At 35.2% G+C, this 20,346-nt stretch overlaps 2 protein-coding genes across 3 annotated transcripts; both read right to left on the bottom strand.

Annotated features, from left to right (window-relative positions):
• Positions 1 to 3,523: 3,523 nt before the first annotated feature.
• Positions 3,524 to 7,972, bottom strand: LOC137737158 (rRNA-processing protein EFG1-like). Of its 2 annotated transcripts, none has more exons than XM_068476549.1 (8): positions 7,709 to 7,972; positions 7,235 to 7,364; positions 6,978 to 7,105; positions 6,555 to 6,693; positions 5,925 to 6,039; positions 5,388 to 5,451; positions 4,956 to 5,285; positions 3,524 to 3,815 (listed from the first exon to the last, which is right to left on the bottom strand). In XM_068476549.1, exons 1-8 carry the CDS (start codon positions 7,844 to 7,846, stop codon positions 3,810 to 3,812), a joined length of 1,050 nt encoding a protein of 349 aa, XP_068332650.1. In that variant the 5' UTR covers positions 7,847 to 7,972; the 3' UTR covers positions 3,524 to 3,809. The 2 variants fall into 2 exon arrangements, with proteins under 2 accessions (XP_068332650.1, XP_068332649.1); XM_068476548.1 differs by having other exon boundaries at positions 4,956 to 5,291; positions 7,709 to 7,969.
• Positions 7,973 to 9,947: 1,975 nt separating this feature from the next.
• On the bottom strand, positions 9,948 to 18,467 carry LOC137737649 (putative ion channel POLLUX-like 2). Its single transcript, XM_068477191.1, has 24 exons — positions 18,089 to 18,467; positions 16,883 to 16,959; positions 16,669 to 16,787; positions 16,068 to 16,354; positions 15,881 to 15,952; positions 15,047 to 15,122; positions 14,837 to 14,935; positions 14,603 to 14,757; positions 14,404 to 14,508; positions 14,148 to 14,234; positions 13,916 to 14,000; positions 13,682 to 13,829; positions 13,205 to 13,281; positions 13,032 to 13,112; positions 12,453 to 12,644; positions 12,247 to 12,360; positions 11,582 to 11,674; positions 11,338 to 11,461; positions 11,170 to 11,246; positions 10,973 to 11,020; positions 10,817 to 10,886; positions 10,648 to 10,721; positions 10,394 to 10,504; positions 9,948 to 10,318 (listed from the first exon to the last, which is right to left on the bottom strand). The coding sequence occupies exons 1-24, from the start codon at positions 18,178 to 18,180 to the stop codon at positions 10,202 to 10,204; spliced, it is 2,580 nt and encodes an 859-aa protein (XP_068333292.1). The 5' UTR covers positions 18,181 to 18,467; the 3' UTR covers positions 9,948 to 10,201.
• Between the last annotated feature and the right edge of the window lie 1,879 nt (positions 18,468 to 20,346).

A 20,346-nucleotide genomic window follows, 5' to 3' on the forward strand; every position in this document is an offset into this window, starting at 1 on the left:
TAAGAATGCAAATAGTACTCTTTAACTGTGCCATATCAGCATCCTCAATTTCCTCATGTAATATATGTATATAACCCTAATCTTTGGCACATATTTTCTCACGTATATATGCCCTACTTTTTACACGTTTAAGACAGTTTTGAAACCCGAAACATCGCTTGGCGTCACTGCTTGTTATCTTTACTATTTGCTGATCAAGGAGATCGGGTATTTTTGTTTTACCTGGAAACGTGATGGAGTTATACTATTATGTCTTCTCCAATACATGCCATACAAATCCAATTCAAAACAATATAATTTGAGTGAAATATTAACACTATATGACAGTGTTTTTAACATTCTTTGACCTAAAACTTAATGGTATTCAATTTTTTATCAAAGTCCATTGACTTGGTACACCTCATTATTGCTATCAATATGTATTTTCATATGTTTGATATTAATTACTTGACATGTTATGGGATTTAAAATCTCATATTATGTGGAATATAAATTAAAAATGATTACAATAAAAAGAAAATACTCAAAAATTTTGATTGAATAAATAGATAAAAACAGGTAACAATATAACTTTGCAATAATAAATAATGTACCCATAGTGTTCAAAAAAATAAAAAAAAAAGGGTACATTTTATCATAAAACATGTATACATTATAAATAAAAAGTAAATAAATTTTACATTAAAATATGGGTATATTTTACAATAAAAAAAAAAGGGTACATTTTACATGTACAAAGTGGTACATTATAAATAAATTATGAATATAAATAAAAATTTAAAATTATGGGCACAAAATGATATTAATATATGGATACAAATTAAAACTAAAAAAAAAATCGGTACAATTTTAAAAAGGATTGCAAATTAAAAATGGTACAAACTAAAATATATATATATGATACAAAGTTGAACCATAAATATAAATATATCAAATGTAACGTTTCTAACACTAAATTAATATATTTTAAAAATAAAATTTAAATATGTTGATATGTAAACAATTTATATCTGAAATAATAATTTTCATTAAAATCTAAAGATCTTGATAAAAAAATTTAAAAAAATAAAAATTTAATCAACACAATAAAAAATGAGAATCTAATTTCTCCTATAAATTATATATTCTCTGCAACAGTTCTCCCAACACCAAAAACTAGAATTACCGCAACTAGCTAGCATCCCATTTGAAGTTTCCAACAGGTTTCACATCAAACACGCATCTCACTGCATCTTTATCACCTGCCACACATATTCAAAGTACAACTTTTAAACGGAAAAGTGTAACACATTTGGATAAACATGTAGTATTTTAACTCTTGCAAATCAAGAGAGGATTCTTGCCGAATCTTCTTTAGGAAGTTCTGGAAATCCTTTAATTATATTTGTTTATCGTATATTGTGCGGTCAGTTTTCGTTTGGTACTGTTTATATTCAATTTTAAATAAAAATTTTACAATAATTTATGACCGCACAATGTACGATAAATAGATATGATTCGTGGATTTTTAGGATCCTCACAAAAAAGACCCAATGAGGATCCTCACTCTTGCAAATCACTTCATGTGTGTAAGTATCTCATGATATAAACCAATAACAGGCAAACCGAACCCTACCGATATATCACAGACACTAGGCGATGGCCCTAAAACCTAACTAATATAGTATTTTCGTGTTGCTCAATCAACTCCAATGGGGATTTTCTCGAAAAAGAAAGAACTTTAAAGAAAGGAGAAGATAACATTTCAATGATTGCGTAAGGGAGGGGTTTCCATTTTTTTAGGAAGCATATCGGCTCCTATGTTGCTATACGTATAGAATTAAAGTCAGTAACTAGAGCGATCGACGAAAAGGTGGAAGAGATTAGGCTAACATGGAGGTAGGTAGTTACCTTATGACTAGTTTGTTTCATGATTTTTCTGTCAGGTTTCATCTTATTATGCTACATCTTCAAATTCTTTAAGTTGGTTACTACAATTGTCGCATTCTTTTTTATCAATAGAGTGAATTTTGTTTTCCCTATCTTAATTGTGAATTTTGTTTTATCAATAAAGTGAACAGATTCGAACTTAAAACCACATATGAATTTGCAACAATATTGATCCCAACAATTTACGATAAGGTTAATTCATCATATGATTTTCTTTATGAAGATCTTATTGTACTACATCTAGTTAATATTTAGTTTGCCTTGTCCAATTGGGGATTATTATCTAATAAATTAAAAGTGATTTTCTTCGCTTGAAATATGTATTGGTCCTTACAAACTGTTTGTGTGTGTGTGTGTAAGTGCTAATTATTGGCACTTTAAAAATGCAATTGTGTACGACAACTCACTCAAATTTTTTCTTTCCTTGTGGTCTTATAAATTTGAAGTGCATATTAACAAGTTGTGTATTTTTTTTGTTTTTGTTTTTGTCAAATGAAAGCTTCCTTAAAGACCTGAAAAGGGGCAGCAAGTACAAATAAAGGCTATGATAGCCCAAAGGCAAAACTCAAAATAAAAAAGAGAGTGTAGTTGATTCAAACTAGGCAGTAGCGAAATACGGCCTAGACAATTGGACAAACACTACTGAACATCACTCAGGTGAAACAAAAAAGGGAAAGGCTAATAGTGATACCACTATCAGACCTCAATCAAAAGATGGCGAAGGACATGCAAGCCCATCCCGAGATAGCACCATAACCAGTGAGGGAGGGGGCAAAGTTGCCCATGAGAGATTGCTCACCCTCAAATCAGTTAAAGATGCAACCACATGAGCTGCTTGGTTGGTCGTTCTTGGAACCCAGTTCCACTCAACAAAAGCAAAGGAAGCCGCTGCCATACGAATTCAATAATTTGATATAGACACCACTGGTTGCGAAGGTTTGGTTTCCTCAAGCACTCGATGACCTTGGAAGAATCGTTCTCAATGATGATATGGTTGAAACATTTGGCTTTGGCAAATTTTAAACCCCCAAGAACAGCCCTTGCTTCGGTGACATTGAACGAGGATTGATGTGATTGTAAAGAAGCACCACCTAAAAATGTACCATTGTAATCGCGTGCAATAATCCCTGCATGGGCTTCACATGTAGCTCGACGATAACAAGTTGTGTAGTGTTAATAGCATCTTCCTTAAATTTATGTTCTCTCTCTTTAATTTTATATCCCAAGTCATGGATTTACACACACATATGTTTATATATAGCATTAATAATATTTGACCTTGGCTTTTCCATGTGTCAACAGCTATCAAGAATTTTACGAACGTCATGGTCAAGACAAAGACGCATTTCTCGAAGAATTTGGCAACTGGAAGCACTATGAGTACTGGTTCTTGTAGTCTAATTTTTGCTTATACTTTTTATGTTACTTCTTCTTTTACAAGCGACTTTTTGGGTATTCCTAACGAAACCCAACCCGATAAATCAACCCACCCAATTGTAGACGAAATCAACTGATGCACAATTACATCCAAATCCAACTGCCAACACCCTCCATAAAATTATTGAAGCTTCATATCTTCCGCAAGCAAATCCAGTACAAAGTATATCCATCCAAGGATTTTGTGATTCTCACTAGATCGGAAGTTTGTACAGTTGCAACAGAAACATTCTCAAGATAAATCGAGCCCAACTCGGAGTGAGTAGGCATGGAGTTATGACTGATCGTTACATTGAGCAGTAAGCACCGGTTTCCAACCAAAGACCGATACAAAAAGAAAATACACACTTCATTGTCGAGACTGAGCTGTAAGAATTTCGTATAACTCAAAGCCATCAAATCCTTAAAAGCAAAGGTCCGCATCCACACCAAGCAACTTCCCCTCATCCCTGAAAATATACAAGTAGTTGGTTATGAAAAAGATGTTTACCAACTACAATACATCGTAAATAAATGGCATCAACTGTACAAAGAATACTAGTATGAACCAGACTTTTGAACACTACGAAGAGCAAGTACGAAGTCGGCTCTGAAATAAATAGAAGCAAGCATAGCACTATATTGAACACATCCCATAGCAGCCTTGTAGGACATAAGGATTCTACTCAATGAAGAAATCCACTTAGCATAGTATGGGTATTTAAATTAATGGTTACTTAATGATAAATGATGATTAAACAAACAAGGATTGTCCATCATTGAATTGCACTTCAGTTTTCCGGCTTGAATAATTAGCTAAAATCAATCGGGCAGAGATATACATCCAACTTCTTCGAGTTAGCCAAAAAAATGCCTAGCCACTGTCATTATGCCTATCTAAGCACGGACGTGCATCAATTGACTCAATTCACACCCTTTGGGCCTTAGTCTTGTCTGTGCTCCCACTTTCAGCCTAAATCAACTATTTATGAGTTGTAAAGCTCATAAACTAATCATGAAAATAGGAAAATGCTTTGTCACCCTTCACAACACATATACACCAATATGGCATATAAACTTCATAAATCACAAGAATAATGAATGTGGCTGATTACCAATACGGTATATGAACTTCATAAATCACAGGAACAAGGATGTGGCCAATTACTATCCTATCAGCCAATTTTGACACATTGTATTCAAGAACAATCAATCTCAAGGTAATTGTGCAATGATGGCCATATTTAGCATCCATGGAAACATGGCAAGGGTAGTAAGTTCCATATATGCATGACTGACCCAAGAGGGCCAATACTTATACCCCAGTGTGGCATAAAGTGCGGGTACAAGAGCTCAGTAGCTGAGGTATAAAAAGGAGTGATATTCTTATATAAGACACAAAAACAGATACTAAAACCAAGTAGCATTAGGTTCAATCAAGACCATCCAGATGAGTCGCAAATTTCCTTACTTTTTTCATCATCTTTGGAGATTGCCATAGACAGACTTTTAAAAGCATTGTAACAAATTTTCAACCGAAAAGAAACTACAAACCTCATGAACAGAAATGCAAAAATATAAACCATCCAACATTAACAAGTAACGCGAACCTGCTGCTTTTTCTTCTTTGGCCTCCTCTTTCTACGGGGTTTATGAGCATCAGAGTTGGAGCTCAAATTGCTACTTTGACCAGCAGTTGAATTAGAGGATCCCCTATCTTTGAAGGAAGTTTCACTTCTGCTACTTGATGTATTGCTATTTGATGTATTGAAGGAAGTTCCACTTCTGCTATTTGATGTATTGCTTGATGTGGTCATTTCAGCAGGCTTTTTTGAGGAATTTTTGCTCGATGAAGGACCAAACCTTGACTGTGCACGAACTGAACTTGAGCGAGAATTGCTGGATGGCCGGGGTGGAGGCATCAAAGCTCTAGCAGAAATCTGTCGCTATTTAAGAAAGTTCAGGTGAGGAGGCAGAAATATAAACACTCAATAAGTACACATAGTTAATTACAGCAGTACAATAGTGAAAAGATGGGAAACCTGATTTCTCTCATCACTGGACATGCCAGAAGTTGCTTTTCCAGAAGCACTGGAAGCCTGTTCCCTGCAAAACAGATGACAAATTTAGAGGCAACTTCCATCAAAGCAGACCATATTTCTAATAAACAGGTAAAACACATAAAAATGAAGGAACAGATTATCTACTAAATCAAATTACAAGCAGTGGGCTCATGTTTCAAAAAAGTGATAATGATCGAAGTCCACAACAGTCCCCTAATTCATAAATAAGCTTTCTATTCCACTGAGTACTTACACTTTTTTTTTTTTTTTTTTGGGATAAATGAGAACTCACACTGTTTTGTTTTGATAAATGAGAACTTAAACTGTTAGTTCAACTAACCAATCAAAGAGGGAATATTAACGCAGTCCATTCAAACAAAAACAAACATATAACCCTACCTTAAAACAAAAAGGTTCTCAAGAATAAATAATAGTATCTCACTCATAATTTTTATTATTTGTGCAAGAAACAATTTTATTGTTAAAAACTACAAACAGAATAAGATGGAAAAATACTTTGCACTCTTATCTGTCCATTCATCGTCTGCATCTGCTTCATCACTAGAACTCCCATTTAGGAAGAAATCATCTTCGCTCATATCCAGAAGCCCGTCGTCCTCACTCCCTGTTTCTGTAGGAATTCCAAGAACAAAAAACATTCTCGTCAGTGTAACAAAATAGTTCAATAATTTGCAACCCTCAGATTATGTTCATAATTGACAATTAAAAGAAGAAAAGAGAGGTAAAATAAGCATCCCGCAGAGAAAACATAAAACATCTCCTAGATTTTTGAAAGAAAATAATAGCATGGCAGAAATGCGGAAAGCATAAGTTGGTAGATGTTTGTGTTTGATATGTTATCTTCCAGCCATTCTTACTTCTACTATTAACTTCATTTAAAGACTAGATGTTTTGCTAGGTATTTTCATCTGATATTTTCTTTCAAGTGGTATTTACCCTTTATAAATATTCAGATAAGTCTGCACCAAGTTAGGAATTCACCCTCAAACAACTTCAGAATACTAAAAAATATATTGATGCATAACATTAGGTAGTTATTGCTTATATAGAGGTTGTCTGACCTGATCTTATGAAGAATAACTCTACGAGAAAATTTCTCATGGAAGTGAGGCATAAAAGAAATACCTTCCAAATCCTTTCCGCTAGCTGCTGCAGCAACTATATTGGCCTTAATCTGCTTACGCAACTTATTTCTCTTATCAATCACATCTGTATCTTCACCTCCAGTAAACAACGAGACATATTTTTCGGTCTTGGGAAAGAACTGAGGGTCAACAAATATCAGCCCTTTAGTTTGACATTATTGGAAACAACTACAGTGTTATTTCAAAAAACAATTCAAAGTCTGTAACAAGCAAAGTAACAAAAGAAAATGGCTCTTCTCCAGTAAAGCACAAGGTCAAGTAGAAGTTCACATTTCAAGTCAATATAAGCTTAAGATATTCTCATGAAAGAAGAAAAAATACCAAACTTCCAATTACAACTATCATATCAATGCACCGACATCAACATAAAAGCAGATAAACCAAGGGCCACTATATAGCTTACCCTAACATATTCAAGATCTTCTTTCAATTTGGAAAGTTGCAACAAAATCTCTGCATCTTGTGCCTGACCAGAAGAAGCACGTTGAAGTTTCTCCAGACGTCTTAATCTTCTCTCTATCTTTCTTCTCTCTGAAAAAGGTGCACGTTACTTTCACGACTCAAGCAAAACATGCACCACCAATGCAATTAAGCCGTACATCATGCAAGAATTCACCTACAAAATAACTAGGATAACAAATGGAATCCGTTCATTCATACCAAAAAACTTTATCTTCCTGTCACGCATAAATATTTTGCGTTCCACAGCGAGACGGGAATGAATCTCCTGCTGTTTCTTGAACCCTTCCAACTTCTTTTCCTGAGCCTCCCTAACTTCAGCTGGTAAATTCTTAGGAAAACAATCATCGTGTTAGGCATTTCACGATGATTATCACTTCATCAAAAGATAAAACCACAAAGTTGCCAACTACAAATTTCTAATCTTGGAACATGAATACTAATTCAAGCGGTATTAGGTCAGACATTTTCCAATTCCTTCAAATTCCTCAGAAATTCAGTGTACTGTACACACTTTTGTCTATATATACACACAGCAGGGCTAGCGAAGAACTAGGTGATTGAAACCCCCAAACCGCACAAACCCTAACCCCAAAATCGACCACAACCGAAGCAAGGTCGAAATGGAAAAACAGATAAAGAGCTGGAGATTGAGAAGAAAGAGTGAGGGAGTACCTTACGGAGCATGCGCTCGATGGAGCGTATCTGGTTTTTGAGGGTGACCGACTTGGGCTTCTTCTCTGGCCCCAAGGCCGACTTGGACCGACGTCCGGCGGGGTTCACCCGCCGCTTGCTGTAGCCACCGTGAGCCATGGCTTTACCTCTCCAAATAATCGCCGAGGGCACGGACAGATGACAGCGAGCGCTTTCCAAGAGCAATTTGTTTTGTTGAGTTTTCTCTTTTTTCCCTTCTTTAAAAAAATAAAAAATAAAAAGTTGAGCCGAAATAAAATTTTCCTCGCGTTTGACCTAAATTCCATTTCGGACTTAATCCGCCGTCTCATGCGGAGCTAAGGGATGTATTCAATCTAGAATTGGAAAGATTTTAATAGATTTATAAATTTAAGGATTTTTATGTAATTTAATTTATTTGTAAAAATTTCATATAAAATTTTGATTTAATTTCTTCTAAATCTTATAGGGACATGTGAGATTTGTGAATACTTAAAATACACTATGAAATCTCTTCAATTCCCTCTAATTCCTCAACTTTCTCAAATTCTTTAAAATTAATTTCTAATTGAATACACCTGAAATGTTACAAACTACTTTAAAATCCTAATTAAATACACCCGGATTTCTAAAGATTTTAATAAATTATCTTAAAATTCTAATTGAATACACCTTGAATTTCAAAGAATCACTTAAAATCTTGATTGAATACCCCTAGATTCATTAAAAAAATTAAAAATCCCTCAAAATATACACCCACCTAAACATAACATTCAGTAATCATGCTTAAACTTTCTTGATATTTTATTATTTTTAAGTACACACTTTATATTTAACTGCAATGCTTATGTGTTTAATATCATCATTATTCTGACGGTTAAACGTTCATTGTATTAAAAACATATAAATATTATAGTTAGTTTCATTTATTTAGAATTTGGCTACAATACTAAGATATTTGTTAAACTTGTCGTTTAGTACTATGATTTAATAGTATTTTTCTTTACTTGTGAGTGAGATATCTTATATTCGAATCTTATAAATGGCGAATTCGAAACCAATTTATATAAAAGAAATACATTTGTTAAAATTAATGAAACCACTCATTAATATTTATAATTCTTTAAATGAAATTTTGGGTAGTGCTATCCACACCCCTATTTTTACTTCTCACATACTCTCTCAATTTTCAACCGTCGGATCGAATTAATTGATGAAGATCAATGATTAACAAGAGTGTGTGCGGCCACTTAGTACTACGGTCTAGTGGTATTTCTTTTTACTTGTAAGTGAGAGGTCTTAGGTTCAATTCTTGCCAAATGCGAAGTTGAACCATATGATTATGACAAGCCTATTGTAAGGTTTAGCTCACTCCTTTTATCATTAGTGTAGATACTATTGTTTGTTAAAAATAAAAATAAAAGCAGGTGTGTAGAGGGTAAAAATACATACCCATGAATAGCACTACCCTAAATTATCCAAGTACTTTTTTAATATAAATGTACCAATTAACCGAGTATGTATTATTAATCATATTTATATGAGCTGCCAAACAATTTCATAGTGAAATTATTTCAAGCGTATTACGATATACGAATTGAATCCCTACAATAAGCATCATATCATTGTGAAACCTTGGAATGCTTAAAATTTTCATTAGTAACGACGTTCTTTAATCGTATTTTATTGTTTTATGTGGAATTTGATCGAGTATTATAAGCAAATAGCTTAATTGTATTCTCAAGAAACCCGTATCGTTCTTAACACATGTTACATTACATATGGTCTTATTTGAGATTTGAGAATATAGTGGTGCATGGATCAAGCATTCAGATTTGGATCACCCTTTGTTACTCGGACTCAGAATGTTCTCTTGGTCACCACAAAAATGTTCTCTTACTCATCTGATAACCAAGGAATTCATGATCACTCACATTTGGCTTTGATACCAAACGTTGAGATTAAATGAACGTGTTTTTATTGTTTTAATCTCAATCCTTGGTATCAAATTTAAAGGGCAGTAACCATCAATCCTTTGTCATCAAGTGACCAAAAGAACGAGACTCTATTCAGACTTTGATTTGTTGCTAAAAGAGCATTATACAAGTGGCCAGCTATAATTAACTTCTTACTAAAATGCGTACCTTACGGCATACTCAACCCACAAACTTAGGACGTCTTCCAGCGTTGGAAAGAGACATATTACTATCAAGGTATAATTAATATGGCTAACAATGCTTATTACTGTTAATCCATATTTTCTTTATTGGACAAATTTCCATGAATTAGTGTGGTGTCTGTATCAATGTTACGGTCTTAACAACAGAAGAGAGGCTAATACTGCAAAAGAAAGAAGCTAAAACAGTCTCTTCACCAATTTGCTAGTTTAATGCCGGTTCTATGGTCAAGCTCGGAGAACACTTTCACTGTCAAAACATGAGTACTTCCATTTAGCATGGGATTCAAACTTTCACGAGCAAAATTTGGGCGGTTGTTTCAACTTGATTGGTTCTCCAGAATGATAGGTTGTTCTCCTTCAAGTTCGGATATAACTATCAACGAATCTGTCAACTCAAGGGAGAGGGGTTCGGACTTGGGAACTGGATTAATAACCTGCAACATGGCATAAGAGACGAATGAGAAGTCTGAAGCAATTTAAGAGCCGAATCCAAATCAAGACCTTTTTACCTTCTTGTTGTTTTTCACATAACCTATCGCCACTTCTTTCCGCAGTTGTGCTCTTTCAGAAAGCTCAAAGAATGAAGGGTTCTCTCCTTCTTTAATGTAGAGGCTGATATCCTGTTGTAACAAAGCAGGCAAAGTTTAGATATACAGTTTAATGGATATCCAATCCAAATCCTCTAGCCGAAAATACAAAAAGGACAATATCCAATCGAGATCAACATCATAACATATTAAAATTGAGGATTCGAGGCACTTACCTTTACATATATTTCATCACCCTGTGCATTTAGAATGTCTTTCCACACTTCGTTTAGTTCACTGTTCTCAGCAACTGTTAAGCACAAAGAAATCATTTACCCGTTATAATATTTTGGAATAACCATATAATATGTTGTGAGAGCTAAATCTAGTACAAGGATTCAAGACCTTGAGCTGTTACGAGGCTCATTACTTCCTCTGCGGCAATGTAAGTCAGGGACGGCTTAATTCTGGTGATCTGCAGTGATTGTGGGTGTATAACAATCAATACCATTGAATATCAACAGAAATAATAAACAGTGACAAAAGTCTGTCGGAGTTTACTTGTTTGCCCAATTTCGAGTCCACGATCTCTGCAACTAGATTCTGTACCTGCAAAGCACCACCTTGTTACTTTTGCTCTAGGTGACGATTATGACTAAGTTATTGTGAAAACTATTCAATTAATTAAACTCTGAGTTTGAATTTTTACAAAATTGGAAATGATGATTGATGCTGTTATTTATTTGAACTTGACCTACCTTTACACCAAGTTTGTTGCAAATATTTTCAGCAAGAAGAAGAGAATACGCAGATTGCTTGTCTGCCCTGGTTGGATCTGAAGAGAGGGTACTTCAACGCAAATTGACCAAAAGCTAATTGAAAACAACATAAAACCAAGAAAAAGGGAGGAATTCATGTATGTTCACCTCCAAGAAGCCATTCCCTATCAGATATTACAACGACCGACAAGGGAACATCTTCGTTCTTCAATGAATTTTGGATATGCACTATGGTATCTTGTAAGGTTTCAAAGTTCATTGGATTTCCAATCTGCAGCTCATGGAAAAAATGGAAGTTTATAAGCGGAAAAGGAAACTTCCCTGCAAAAATATTATAGAGAAAGAAAAGAAACACCAGAAGGTACTCTAGGTTGAAAGAAAGAGGCAGTACCCGATGAGAAACCTTGACATGTTTGAGTTTTCCTTGATCAGAAACTTGTCTTGTCCTCTTTCTGTCCACTAACGGTACATCTGACAAAATTTCCTGCATGCATAAAGATGATGAATTGTGAGTCACCAATGCATGTATGTCTAGAAACTTAGTCTAGGTGATCAAATGAAAATTATGTTTAATCAAGTGTCAAATTTCCTGCACATATAAAACAATGATTCCCGGTTGTGCAGACAAAAAAATCTATTTTTCTCAGTCTCTATCATGCTTCCTCAAGGTGAAGAAAAATTCCTATAATCCGTTAATTTCCTGCAATAACATCCCAATTGATTTATTTGCAATTTCGCCGCCTGCACATTACTTTGAAGTACCTTGCAACCACTTAATATAACCACCTCTCCATATTCCATCACACATGTACTTGCACAAGTAACAATTTACATCCTTTACTAATGTTTTACAGATCAGGGCAATTGATTTATTAGATATTTCACTGCCTTCCGTTACTTTGGAGTCTTGCAGCCACTTAATATAACTACCTCTTCAAGATTCCATCACACATGCAATTGCGTAAGTAACAATGTACTTTTACTATTGTTTTACATTTTAGGGAAATTGCTGAATATAGGATCCACAACAAGAGTTCCAAGCGAATTAGAACATACCACGACACTGCCAGGTCCAAGATAATTGTCATATTCTTCAATCATCTCTATGATGTCGGGGCGCCATCCAAGCAGAAGGATAAATTCTTTTGGTCCCAGATTATAGTCTGAGGCCTGCATTAATAAGAAAAAAATTATTCAGATTGGAGACCAAATCTATCAAGCCCTGGTGACCTTCAAGCAATTATGTCTTAGTCAAGTTGCACCTTAGAGCCTGGTTTCTTGGGACGCCTGACAATGTTCTCAAGTCGTGTTTTCACCAGTTGCAAGGCATGCGGGTGAGTACCCCCGTTTGTTTCTAGATCATCCAAACTTTGATCAGCGCCTATTTCTTTGACAACATTCGAATAAGTAACATCTGGTGTCTTACTCCCATTAACAGGTGCAATGAATAATACCTACATGAGGAAAGTGCACAACGATAGGAACTCATAAATAAAAACATGACCCATTCAGTCAGCAAAACAACAAAAAGCAAGTACTAAAACAAATGAAGCAGTCACAGAGTGAATCCGCTCAGGTTCCCATGATCATCTTTGTTTCTTTCTTCTATTTTGCAATTATCAAATTTTACTACATTTTTGTCTAATTGTCTGTTCACGATAAATAAAAACAGGAACCGCGAAAGTAAACAATCCAACCAACCATCAGTGTCTAGAGATATTTACAAAACAAAATTTTAACAAACATTATGTTCATGATTCCATTTTTCACAAGTCAAAAGAAATATCAAAGTTATTGGTGCTTGTTTTAGTTCAAATTAAAAAAGTCAGAACTTCTCATACTTTGTCAGTTTCCTGCAAGATTTCACTGTCATTAGGGTGGAAGTCTATCTTCCCGTTCCTATAAAGCCCACAAACAACTGCCTGAAAGGGATATCGAGTCAGAGAAAAATTCTCAATCAGCCAACCGCTATAAGTTCTTCACTAGCAGAATTACATTTGACAGATGGTGTTACCTCTTGAAACCCATGTCGTAATCTCCTATACTTGAGCCCTGCTAGACTTGGGAAACTGCAAAGATTAAATACATTTTCTGCACTGAGTAGAAATAACATCAATTAGTGTGCCATCTCAGAAATGATCAGAGAGATGGTTCCATTTGCCTAATAACCAATATGATGTAAAAATAACCACCGCAGTAAGAAACAACGCATGACTTGGGTTGACAGGTCTAAGTGCTAGTTACCACCGAAAGATTTCAAATTGATTTATAAGATGGGCTCAAAGTATTGATTTATTACACATCTGATAAAATGGGGGAAATTATCAATACAGCAATAACATTTCATCTTTAACTTTGCAATTGTTGGATTTAAATCACATATCCTTTTGGTAATACATATAGTATTAATATTGAGGGTTCAAAAAAAAGAATTTCATAAGCATCATCACGAGAAAACCAGTTTTAGTTCAAACTGACGCTTGTAGCATACTTCGATAATTAAGCAAGTGCCTGTAGATCTTTATGAGTCCCTTTTGACGAGAACATTGTACAAATAATTTTGATGCACCATTTTCCACAGGCTCTACTTTTAACCCTGAGATCGACTTTAAGAGTTCACATGTATTGGAACTTGAAACCTGCATTCATTGGGCACGGAAAATTTAACATGATTTTAGCAAACTTCGTAACAAAGTTCAGTACGAAGACTAGATTAGTGATATACCTCAACAACTGTGGGGACAGATTCCATGTTGGGAATAGGTTGAAGAGCCAGAACAGACAAAAAAGCATCAGTGTCAACTTCGTACCTAAACAGATGAGGATGTGAAGTCAAAACACATTTGAGAGATAAGAAATTTCTAATAGACTAGGAAATTCCAAAGAAACTTTGTCGAAAACCTTGTATACTCTAACATAATTTCTCATATAGAAGCAAAAGTAGATCAAGTTCTCACCGGTCTCCCTTTGTTGGCAGTATAATTATTGCACGTGCCTTGTTGGCAGCGGCTCTTTCAAATGATTTTGTTAAACTAAGGCTGCAACTGTAAGAGTAGAGCCTCAAAATAAGACTCAGAAGCACACAAAGTCTCAATTTTATTATCAAATCCAATTACACATGACATCATTTCTTACTGATAATTTTTTATTTTATTGCACTGAGGCCTTATAAACTCAGACGCAGATGAGTTAGATGATTTCTTATAGTCCTACCTCTTTGTAAGGATATCAATGTGTATAAGATCTTTCGCTAAATTGTCCGCGAGCTTGTCCATCTGCTTTCTTGGGAGATCGGACATAAGAAGAATTCTCTGCCTCCTGTGACATATAAGCAAGACAACAACACAATCCAGTAATTTTACCACACAATCCTGATATTAAAAACTCCATTCAAGTACAAAAAATAGATTACCTAGCTGTAGCAGTACCTAAGCGGACAGCAAGTTCGTGATACTTGTTTAGTTGCTTTAGTATGAAGGAAAGATGACTGTTCACTCCACAAATAATGATATGATCAGTCTCCAGAACTTGCATTTGTGCGCCTTCTTTTAGTCTGTACATATTGTTCTGAGCAAATGATGGCCATAAGGATGTCATTTACATATAAGTTAGATGTAAGATAATGTTCCACAATCCAATAACTTACCCTGAACTGTTCAGTCATTGTGCTCAACAAGCGAGAGTAAAATAATATGCCCCATATTGCAAGAACAAAACCAATAACACGTTCAATGCGTGTTCTTTGCTGCAGTGTATATTTTACAATGCATGTTATTTACAATCATCCAAGAAAATACAGAATTAGTGAAAACTTTTAGAATGAACAAAATGATAAAATTAGGAAGCGAAATCACACTTTTAAATGTGTCGATGATGAGCACAGACATGCCCAAGCCTCCCAGAAGCAGTCCTCCAAAGACTCATTACTACCCCTGTGTAATTTGAAATGCATCCGGATTGTAAACAAACATGAGGAATTTATTCATTTGATACAAATACTATTAAAAGACTGCTTAACCGTTAGAATATCAAATATTTGTCAGCCCACATTGTAACACTTAAATTTTTCGGAATAGTGTGGTAACAACAAACTTTATCATGGTATCAAAGCAGGAATTCCTGGTCAAATCCTGCAAGCGTAACCAATATAAGTTGAATTCCACATGTTGGGCTTTAATAGTGAAGAGAGGCCCGCATTTGACGGGGAGGTGTTAGAATACAAAATAATCGTTGGTCTAAGATGCTGAGACCCTTCTGAAGAAGAAGGCAAGAAAATGATGAAACCATATTGTTTCAGATGGACCCCAAATGCTTAAGCTGTTAGGGAATTGGTCAACAATGTATATCAATCTAACACTGTCCCTCACACGAACGCGTTCTTTCTTTGTATGTTAAAATCAAACAAAAAGAAAAATACAGCTGAAACCCCACCCTGCACCAAAGAAGTGGGGAATGGATTGAGGGTTCCGCATCCAGTACCCCCTGCTAGGCTGCTACCACCAAAGCTCTGATATGGTGATACCATATTAGAAAACTTCAGCTGTTATAAATGGGCCAACAATTGTATCAATCTGATAGTCTAGACATGAGGAAAAAAAATTGCTATTTAATGAAATACGATAAAGCAACATGAAGCAGAATATGCCAGAGAAAGTAATTCGAACTGCTCTTAGAAAGGATTATAGGTTACCTATACTTGTAGAATAGGAAACCACCAATGACAACAAATGAGAAGCATGCTACCAGGAGCACCAGAAAGAACCTAGAAAACATTTACAAAAGAACTTAGCTAAATGAGAACATAGACCAAACAAATTACAAGCATGAAATGATAGATATAGAAACCATGCAAAGCTCCATCTGATATCTTCACTTACGTGGCAACATTCTTTTCAAGTTGGATGTTAAATAGATACAGTAACCGTGCAAAGCTCCATTTAATGTCTCGAAATGAAGGAAAAGACACATCCAACCGAAGAGGTACAGGTTTATTCAATGAATTAGAAACAGAGGCAAAGGGCAAGGCGGCAGCCCCAAAAGTTTGAATGATAAAGGGAAGTTTTCCTTGGACGATTTTAATGAAAGTATGAAAAACATTTGACTGTCCTAGCCTAAATGAGAAATATAACGACAGCAATCCCATCGTGACTTTAGCTACGAGAACCTGCATATACAGAAAATTCTGTCAAGAAATTTACTAAATACTAGAAGTGCCATGACATGAGTCAAATGCAAGATCTGAAGTTATCATGGATACAAATACTTGATAACAGAGAGTAAACAGGTGAAACCACTAAATAGAGGAACATCGAAAGGGGTTTAAGCTGTTATCCGATTTAATCAATTCTAATTCAAGATATGTTCTTTTTCAGATTTTAAAAAAAAAAAAAAATTACAATCTCTTATGCAGATTCATCCATCTAATGCTCTTGTTAGAAATTAAACAGATAAATAAATAAATTTCCATCTAATGCTCACCTGAGAAATATTAATTGGGTCTGTATTAAAGAGTTGGTCATTCAAATCATCTGCAACATTTATATACACAGTGGAATGTAGCTTATTTTCTGCCCTTTGAGAACTGGCCTCACATTTCGCTGTAAAAAGAATAAACGTAAGTAAAACATGAAAGAATGTTAGTTATTAATACCTTGCTTTCACACAGGATAAAGCATACATACAATATTCTCACCTCTGTTGTGTACTATGAAACTACTTGCATGTAAAGACGAAGATTTGATCCACCAAAATTGGCATGGCATTAATTTCCTGGTAAGTATCATCAACGTTAGCATCATATGGCTCGTCTACACTAAAATTCAGGATAACTGTACTTCAACACTTGCCCCATGTATGTATCATACAGTACATTGCCCAAATACAGACATCAGCAAATGTACTCCAAATTACAATTTCCCTCAGTTACAAAATATGGTATTATCACAATATGCTTCAGATAGAAGTCGGAAGCTTTTTATACATAATACTATATGCTGCATTCAAAACTTAAATGTTGATAATCCTGCATCTTGGTCCCGTACCTGCCTAACAGTTTATAAGGATTATGAAACGGAGCTCAGCCAGGAGAACTTATGTATACGGCATCAGACATCAACTAATTTTCATTAGTAAATTCCTACTCTACAGGAAGAACGCATACTTTTAAACAAGCAACTCATGCGAAAGCCATTATTACTACTTTAAGTAGACCATTTCATTGAAGATACGCATAACAGTAAAATTTGAGCCAAAGTATATAGAATCTCAGAAATTCAGTATGCCGGTCTGAAGAGGAAAGGCGAATCAAACCCTGAAAAATTCCTCATGAAAAGTACTCATCTTGATCACTCCCTGTCCCCTAGCACCGTACTTCCTCTCCATACACGGCCCCTTTGTCTACCAACAAGTTCACACTTCCAACAAAGAATTGGCACTACCCAAGTAGTTAAAAACCTGAAATCTCTCGGTTCACATTACAATCAACAGTTCACAATTTCAAGCCCTAGCCAGTTCACAAATATCTAAGAAACACACGAAGATTAACCCAAAAACAAAGCTTCAAAAATTACCACCAACCAAATGCCCCAAATTAGTTTGCTTTCATGACCAAGAGTGTAAACCTTGGACCAAATTTGGAGGCTAAAGAATCTAACATTCGAATTCAGAGACGAAAATGCAACTCGAACTATAGTTGAGGACGATTTCTACAATTAAGCCAGATTAGTGTGGGCAGAGGGCACAATATAGCATTATTAGTCCATAAACCAATCAATAAAATAAACCCTTTGATCTTGAATGCGAAGAAAACCCATATGAATGCCAATGCCAATGCCATACAAACAACCAAAAAAATCAATCACTTTTGGTAATTGAAAAGATGAAATGAAATTCTGAATACCTTTTTGGGGAAGAAAAACGGTGGGAGATCGGAACCCGAGGAGGCAAAACGCCGAGCTGCAATCTGTGCAGCTGACTACTCAATGGAACCATGTTTGTTACAGTCAGCCAGGGATGTTTTTTTCTGGAGTTTCGAGGTTTCAGAAGAAAGAAAGAAGGAAACAGGGGCCCATGAGAGAAACAACAGAAACTTTAAACAAAACAAGTGGAATTTTGGAAGAAAAAAGAAACAGAGAAAAGTGGGGAAATCATGAAAATTTGGGATTTTTCGGGAAATCCGACGTGGACAACCTTGTCCCTCCCCGAAAAGTCATTTCCTTTCCTTTGCACGCTTGCAACTACAGTGGATAGTCGCTGTCCAACCCTTTGTCGTCGATTGTTCATTGTTCATCAACAAGAACACCAAAAGTCTAATATTTCATGGAATTTCTGTTTTATTAGGATTGCCAACAGTGGTTCTTAATTTTCGTATTCCGATCTCATCAACAGAAATCAAACAATACATCAGCGTCTCACATGAATAAAATAATATCCGAACTTATTAGGGTATGATTGGCTTCTCCTTGCATTTTGTCTATTTCACGTGTTATCGACATTCTAAAAACGTATTTTTTTAATTGGAGATCAACACGTGTTGATGCACAAAATATAATAGATTTTGGAACAACGTAAAGTGTCAAATTGTAACATTCACAAGGTTGCTTCGGTAAAGTGTAGGTAATATGTAAAAAGATAAAGACAAGAAAACAAATACAAGATATATATGGTTCACCCTAAGTTAGGTTACGTCCACGAGGATAATAGAGTTCTCTTTAATAATATAGAGTTTACATAACGCAAAGATTCGAACATAATCATCATTAGTAAGTTTTAATAATGGGTTAAGTGGAATAATGTCATTATTCATTAGTTGTGGGAGAATGGTCTCCTTTTATAGTTGAGGAGAGTCACACGCTTTTGTCCGAGATCGATGTGGGACTCTATGAGCTTTATTGTGATATTAACATGTGTCGCTTTATGATTGGTCTTCTGGTTTGAGAGAAACTCTTGTACTTCGGCAGTAGTGCGGCTAGTGCCTCAACACAAATCCTTCAATAGGGCTCTGAAGGTATAAAATTGATTGGTACTTGATAATTTTGGAACTGATAAAGTATGATACAAACAAAACGCAAATAGGCTATGATACCACGAAGGATCCTAAAACTAATTTAACAGTAGTGGATGTAATTCAACTCAACTCCAACCACATGGTTGGCAAGAAAGTTAGAATGCCTACTTGGACGGAAAAGGATCCAAGTATAACTTTTTGTAATATAAATCGACTTTATATGAACAATTTTTACCGATGAAACATGAAAATTTATGGAGGGGATTGACATGTCCTACATCTATGCTACTATTATTTTTATAATGTTGAAGGTATCTCACAATAATGTCACCAATATGAGTATATAGTCAATTACTAGCTCGTATGGTTTGAATACACATCAATTCTCGAGCCATGCTATTATCTACCACATTCAAATGGGTTTGAGGTTGAATCATATCATTTTTTTTTTATCGGTTTTTTTTTTTTTCAATGCAAAGCAAAGGTATACATAAATATATATATATATATATATATTTGTTAAAAAACAAAAACAAAAAACAAAAAAAACAAAAACAAAAACAGAAACTTGCAATTGTTTTTTTTTTTTTCATCCCAAAAGCCCCTTCCATCCCTTGGATAGATAGAGGAGAGGTAGAGCTTTTGGTTTGTCATGTTGTCAAAGAGTTGAATTATGATTTTTCCTGTTGTCAAAGAGTTGGTGACATACTAATTTCTCTTTCCATGTAGCCCGAATACCGCATGAGACGGTGGGCATACTTTTGGCACTTGAATTAAACGACACATCAAAGCAGAGCCAATGGGCCCAAAGAATGCATATGTGGTAGTTCAAATTCGGATTGAAAAGCTCCAATTCTTTGCTCACTTTTCACTAAATCAACCCTTTGGAGTGTCTAGACTCCTATTTAAAAACTAATTCTATGTGTGACGCGTAGTAAGAGACTAGTGATCACTTAGTGAAGACAAAATGACGATGGAGAACAAAGACAACACAAGAAGCAATGAAAGTGGGCCAGGTGGGGATGCTAAATCTAATTGTACTGGCGTGAAATATGTCAGCCAAAGTTGCGTGGTTGAGAAGCTTGAAACAAAGTACTCAGGCATGCACATCAGTACTAGTAAACATGACCCAGTTGTCCCAGGTTTGGCTT

This window comes from Pyrus communis, chromosome 6, assembly GCF_963583255.1.
Source record: "Pyrus communis chromosome 6, drPyrComm1.1, whole genome shotgun sequence".
Taxonomy (NCBI): Eukaryota; Viridiplantae; Streptophyta; class Magnoliopsida; order Rosales; family Rosaceae; genus Pyrus; species Pyrus communis.

What these genes read in the sequence shown, in the direction of transcription:
- LOC137737158 (XM_068476548.1), bottom strand. Translation starts at nt 7,846, where the DNA reads ATGGCTCACGGTGGCTACAGCAAGCGGCGGGTGAACCCCGCCGGACGT. An exon ending in AAGATCTTGAATATGTTAGG is followed by an intron (nt 6,694 to 6,977) that starts GTAAGCTATATA and finishes GTTGACCCTCAG; the next exon opens with TTCTTTCCCAAGACCGAAAA. An exon ending in TAGCGGAAAGGATTTGGAAG is followed by an intron (nt 6,040 to 6,554) that starts GTATTTCTTTTA and finishes GAATTCCTACAG; the next exon opens with AAACAGGGAGTGAGGACGAC.
- LOC137737649 (XM_068477191.1), bottom strand. Translation starts at nt 18,180, where the DNA reads ATGGTTCCATTGAGTAGTCAGCTGCACAGATTGCAGCTCGGCGTTTTG. An exon ending in TAGGGAATGGCTTCTTGGAG is followed by an intron (nt 11,247 to 11,337) that starts GTGAACATACAT and finishes CCCTCTCTTCAG; the next exon opens with ATCCAACCAGGGCAGACAAG. An exon ending in ATGTGAAAAACAACAAGAAG is followed by an intron (nt 10,319 to 10,393) that starts GTAAAAAGGTCT and finishes GCCATGTTGCAG; the next exon opens with GTTATTAATCCAGTTCCCAA.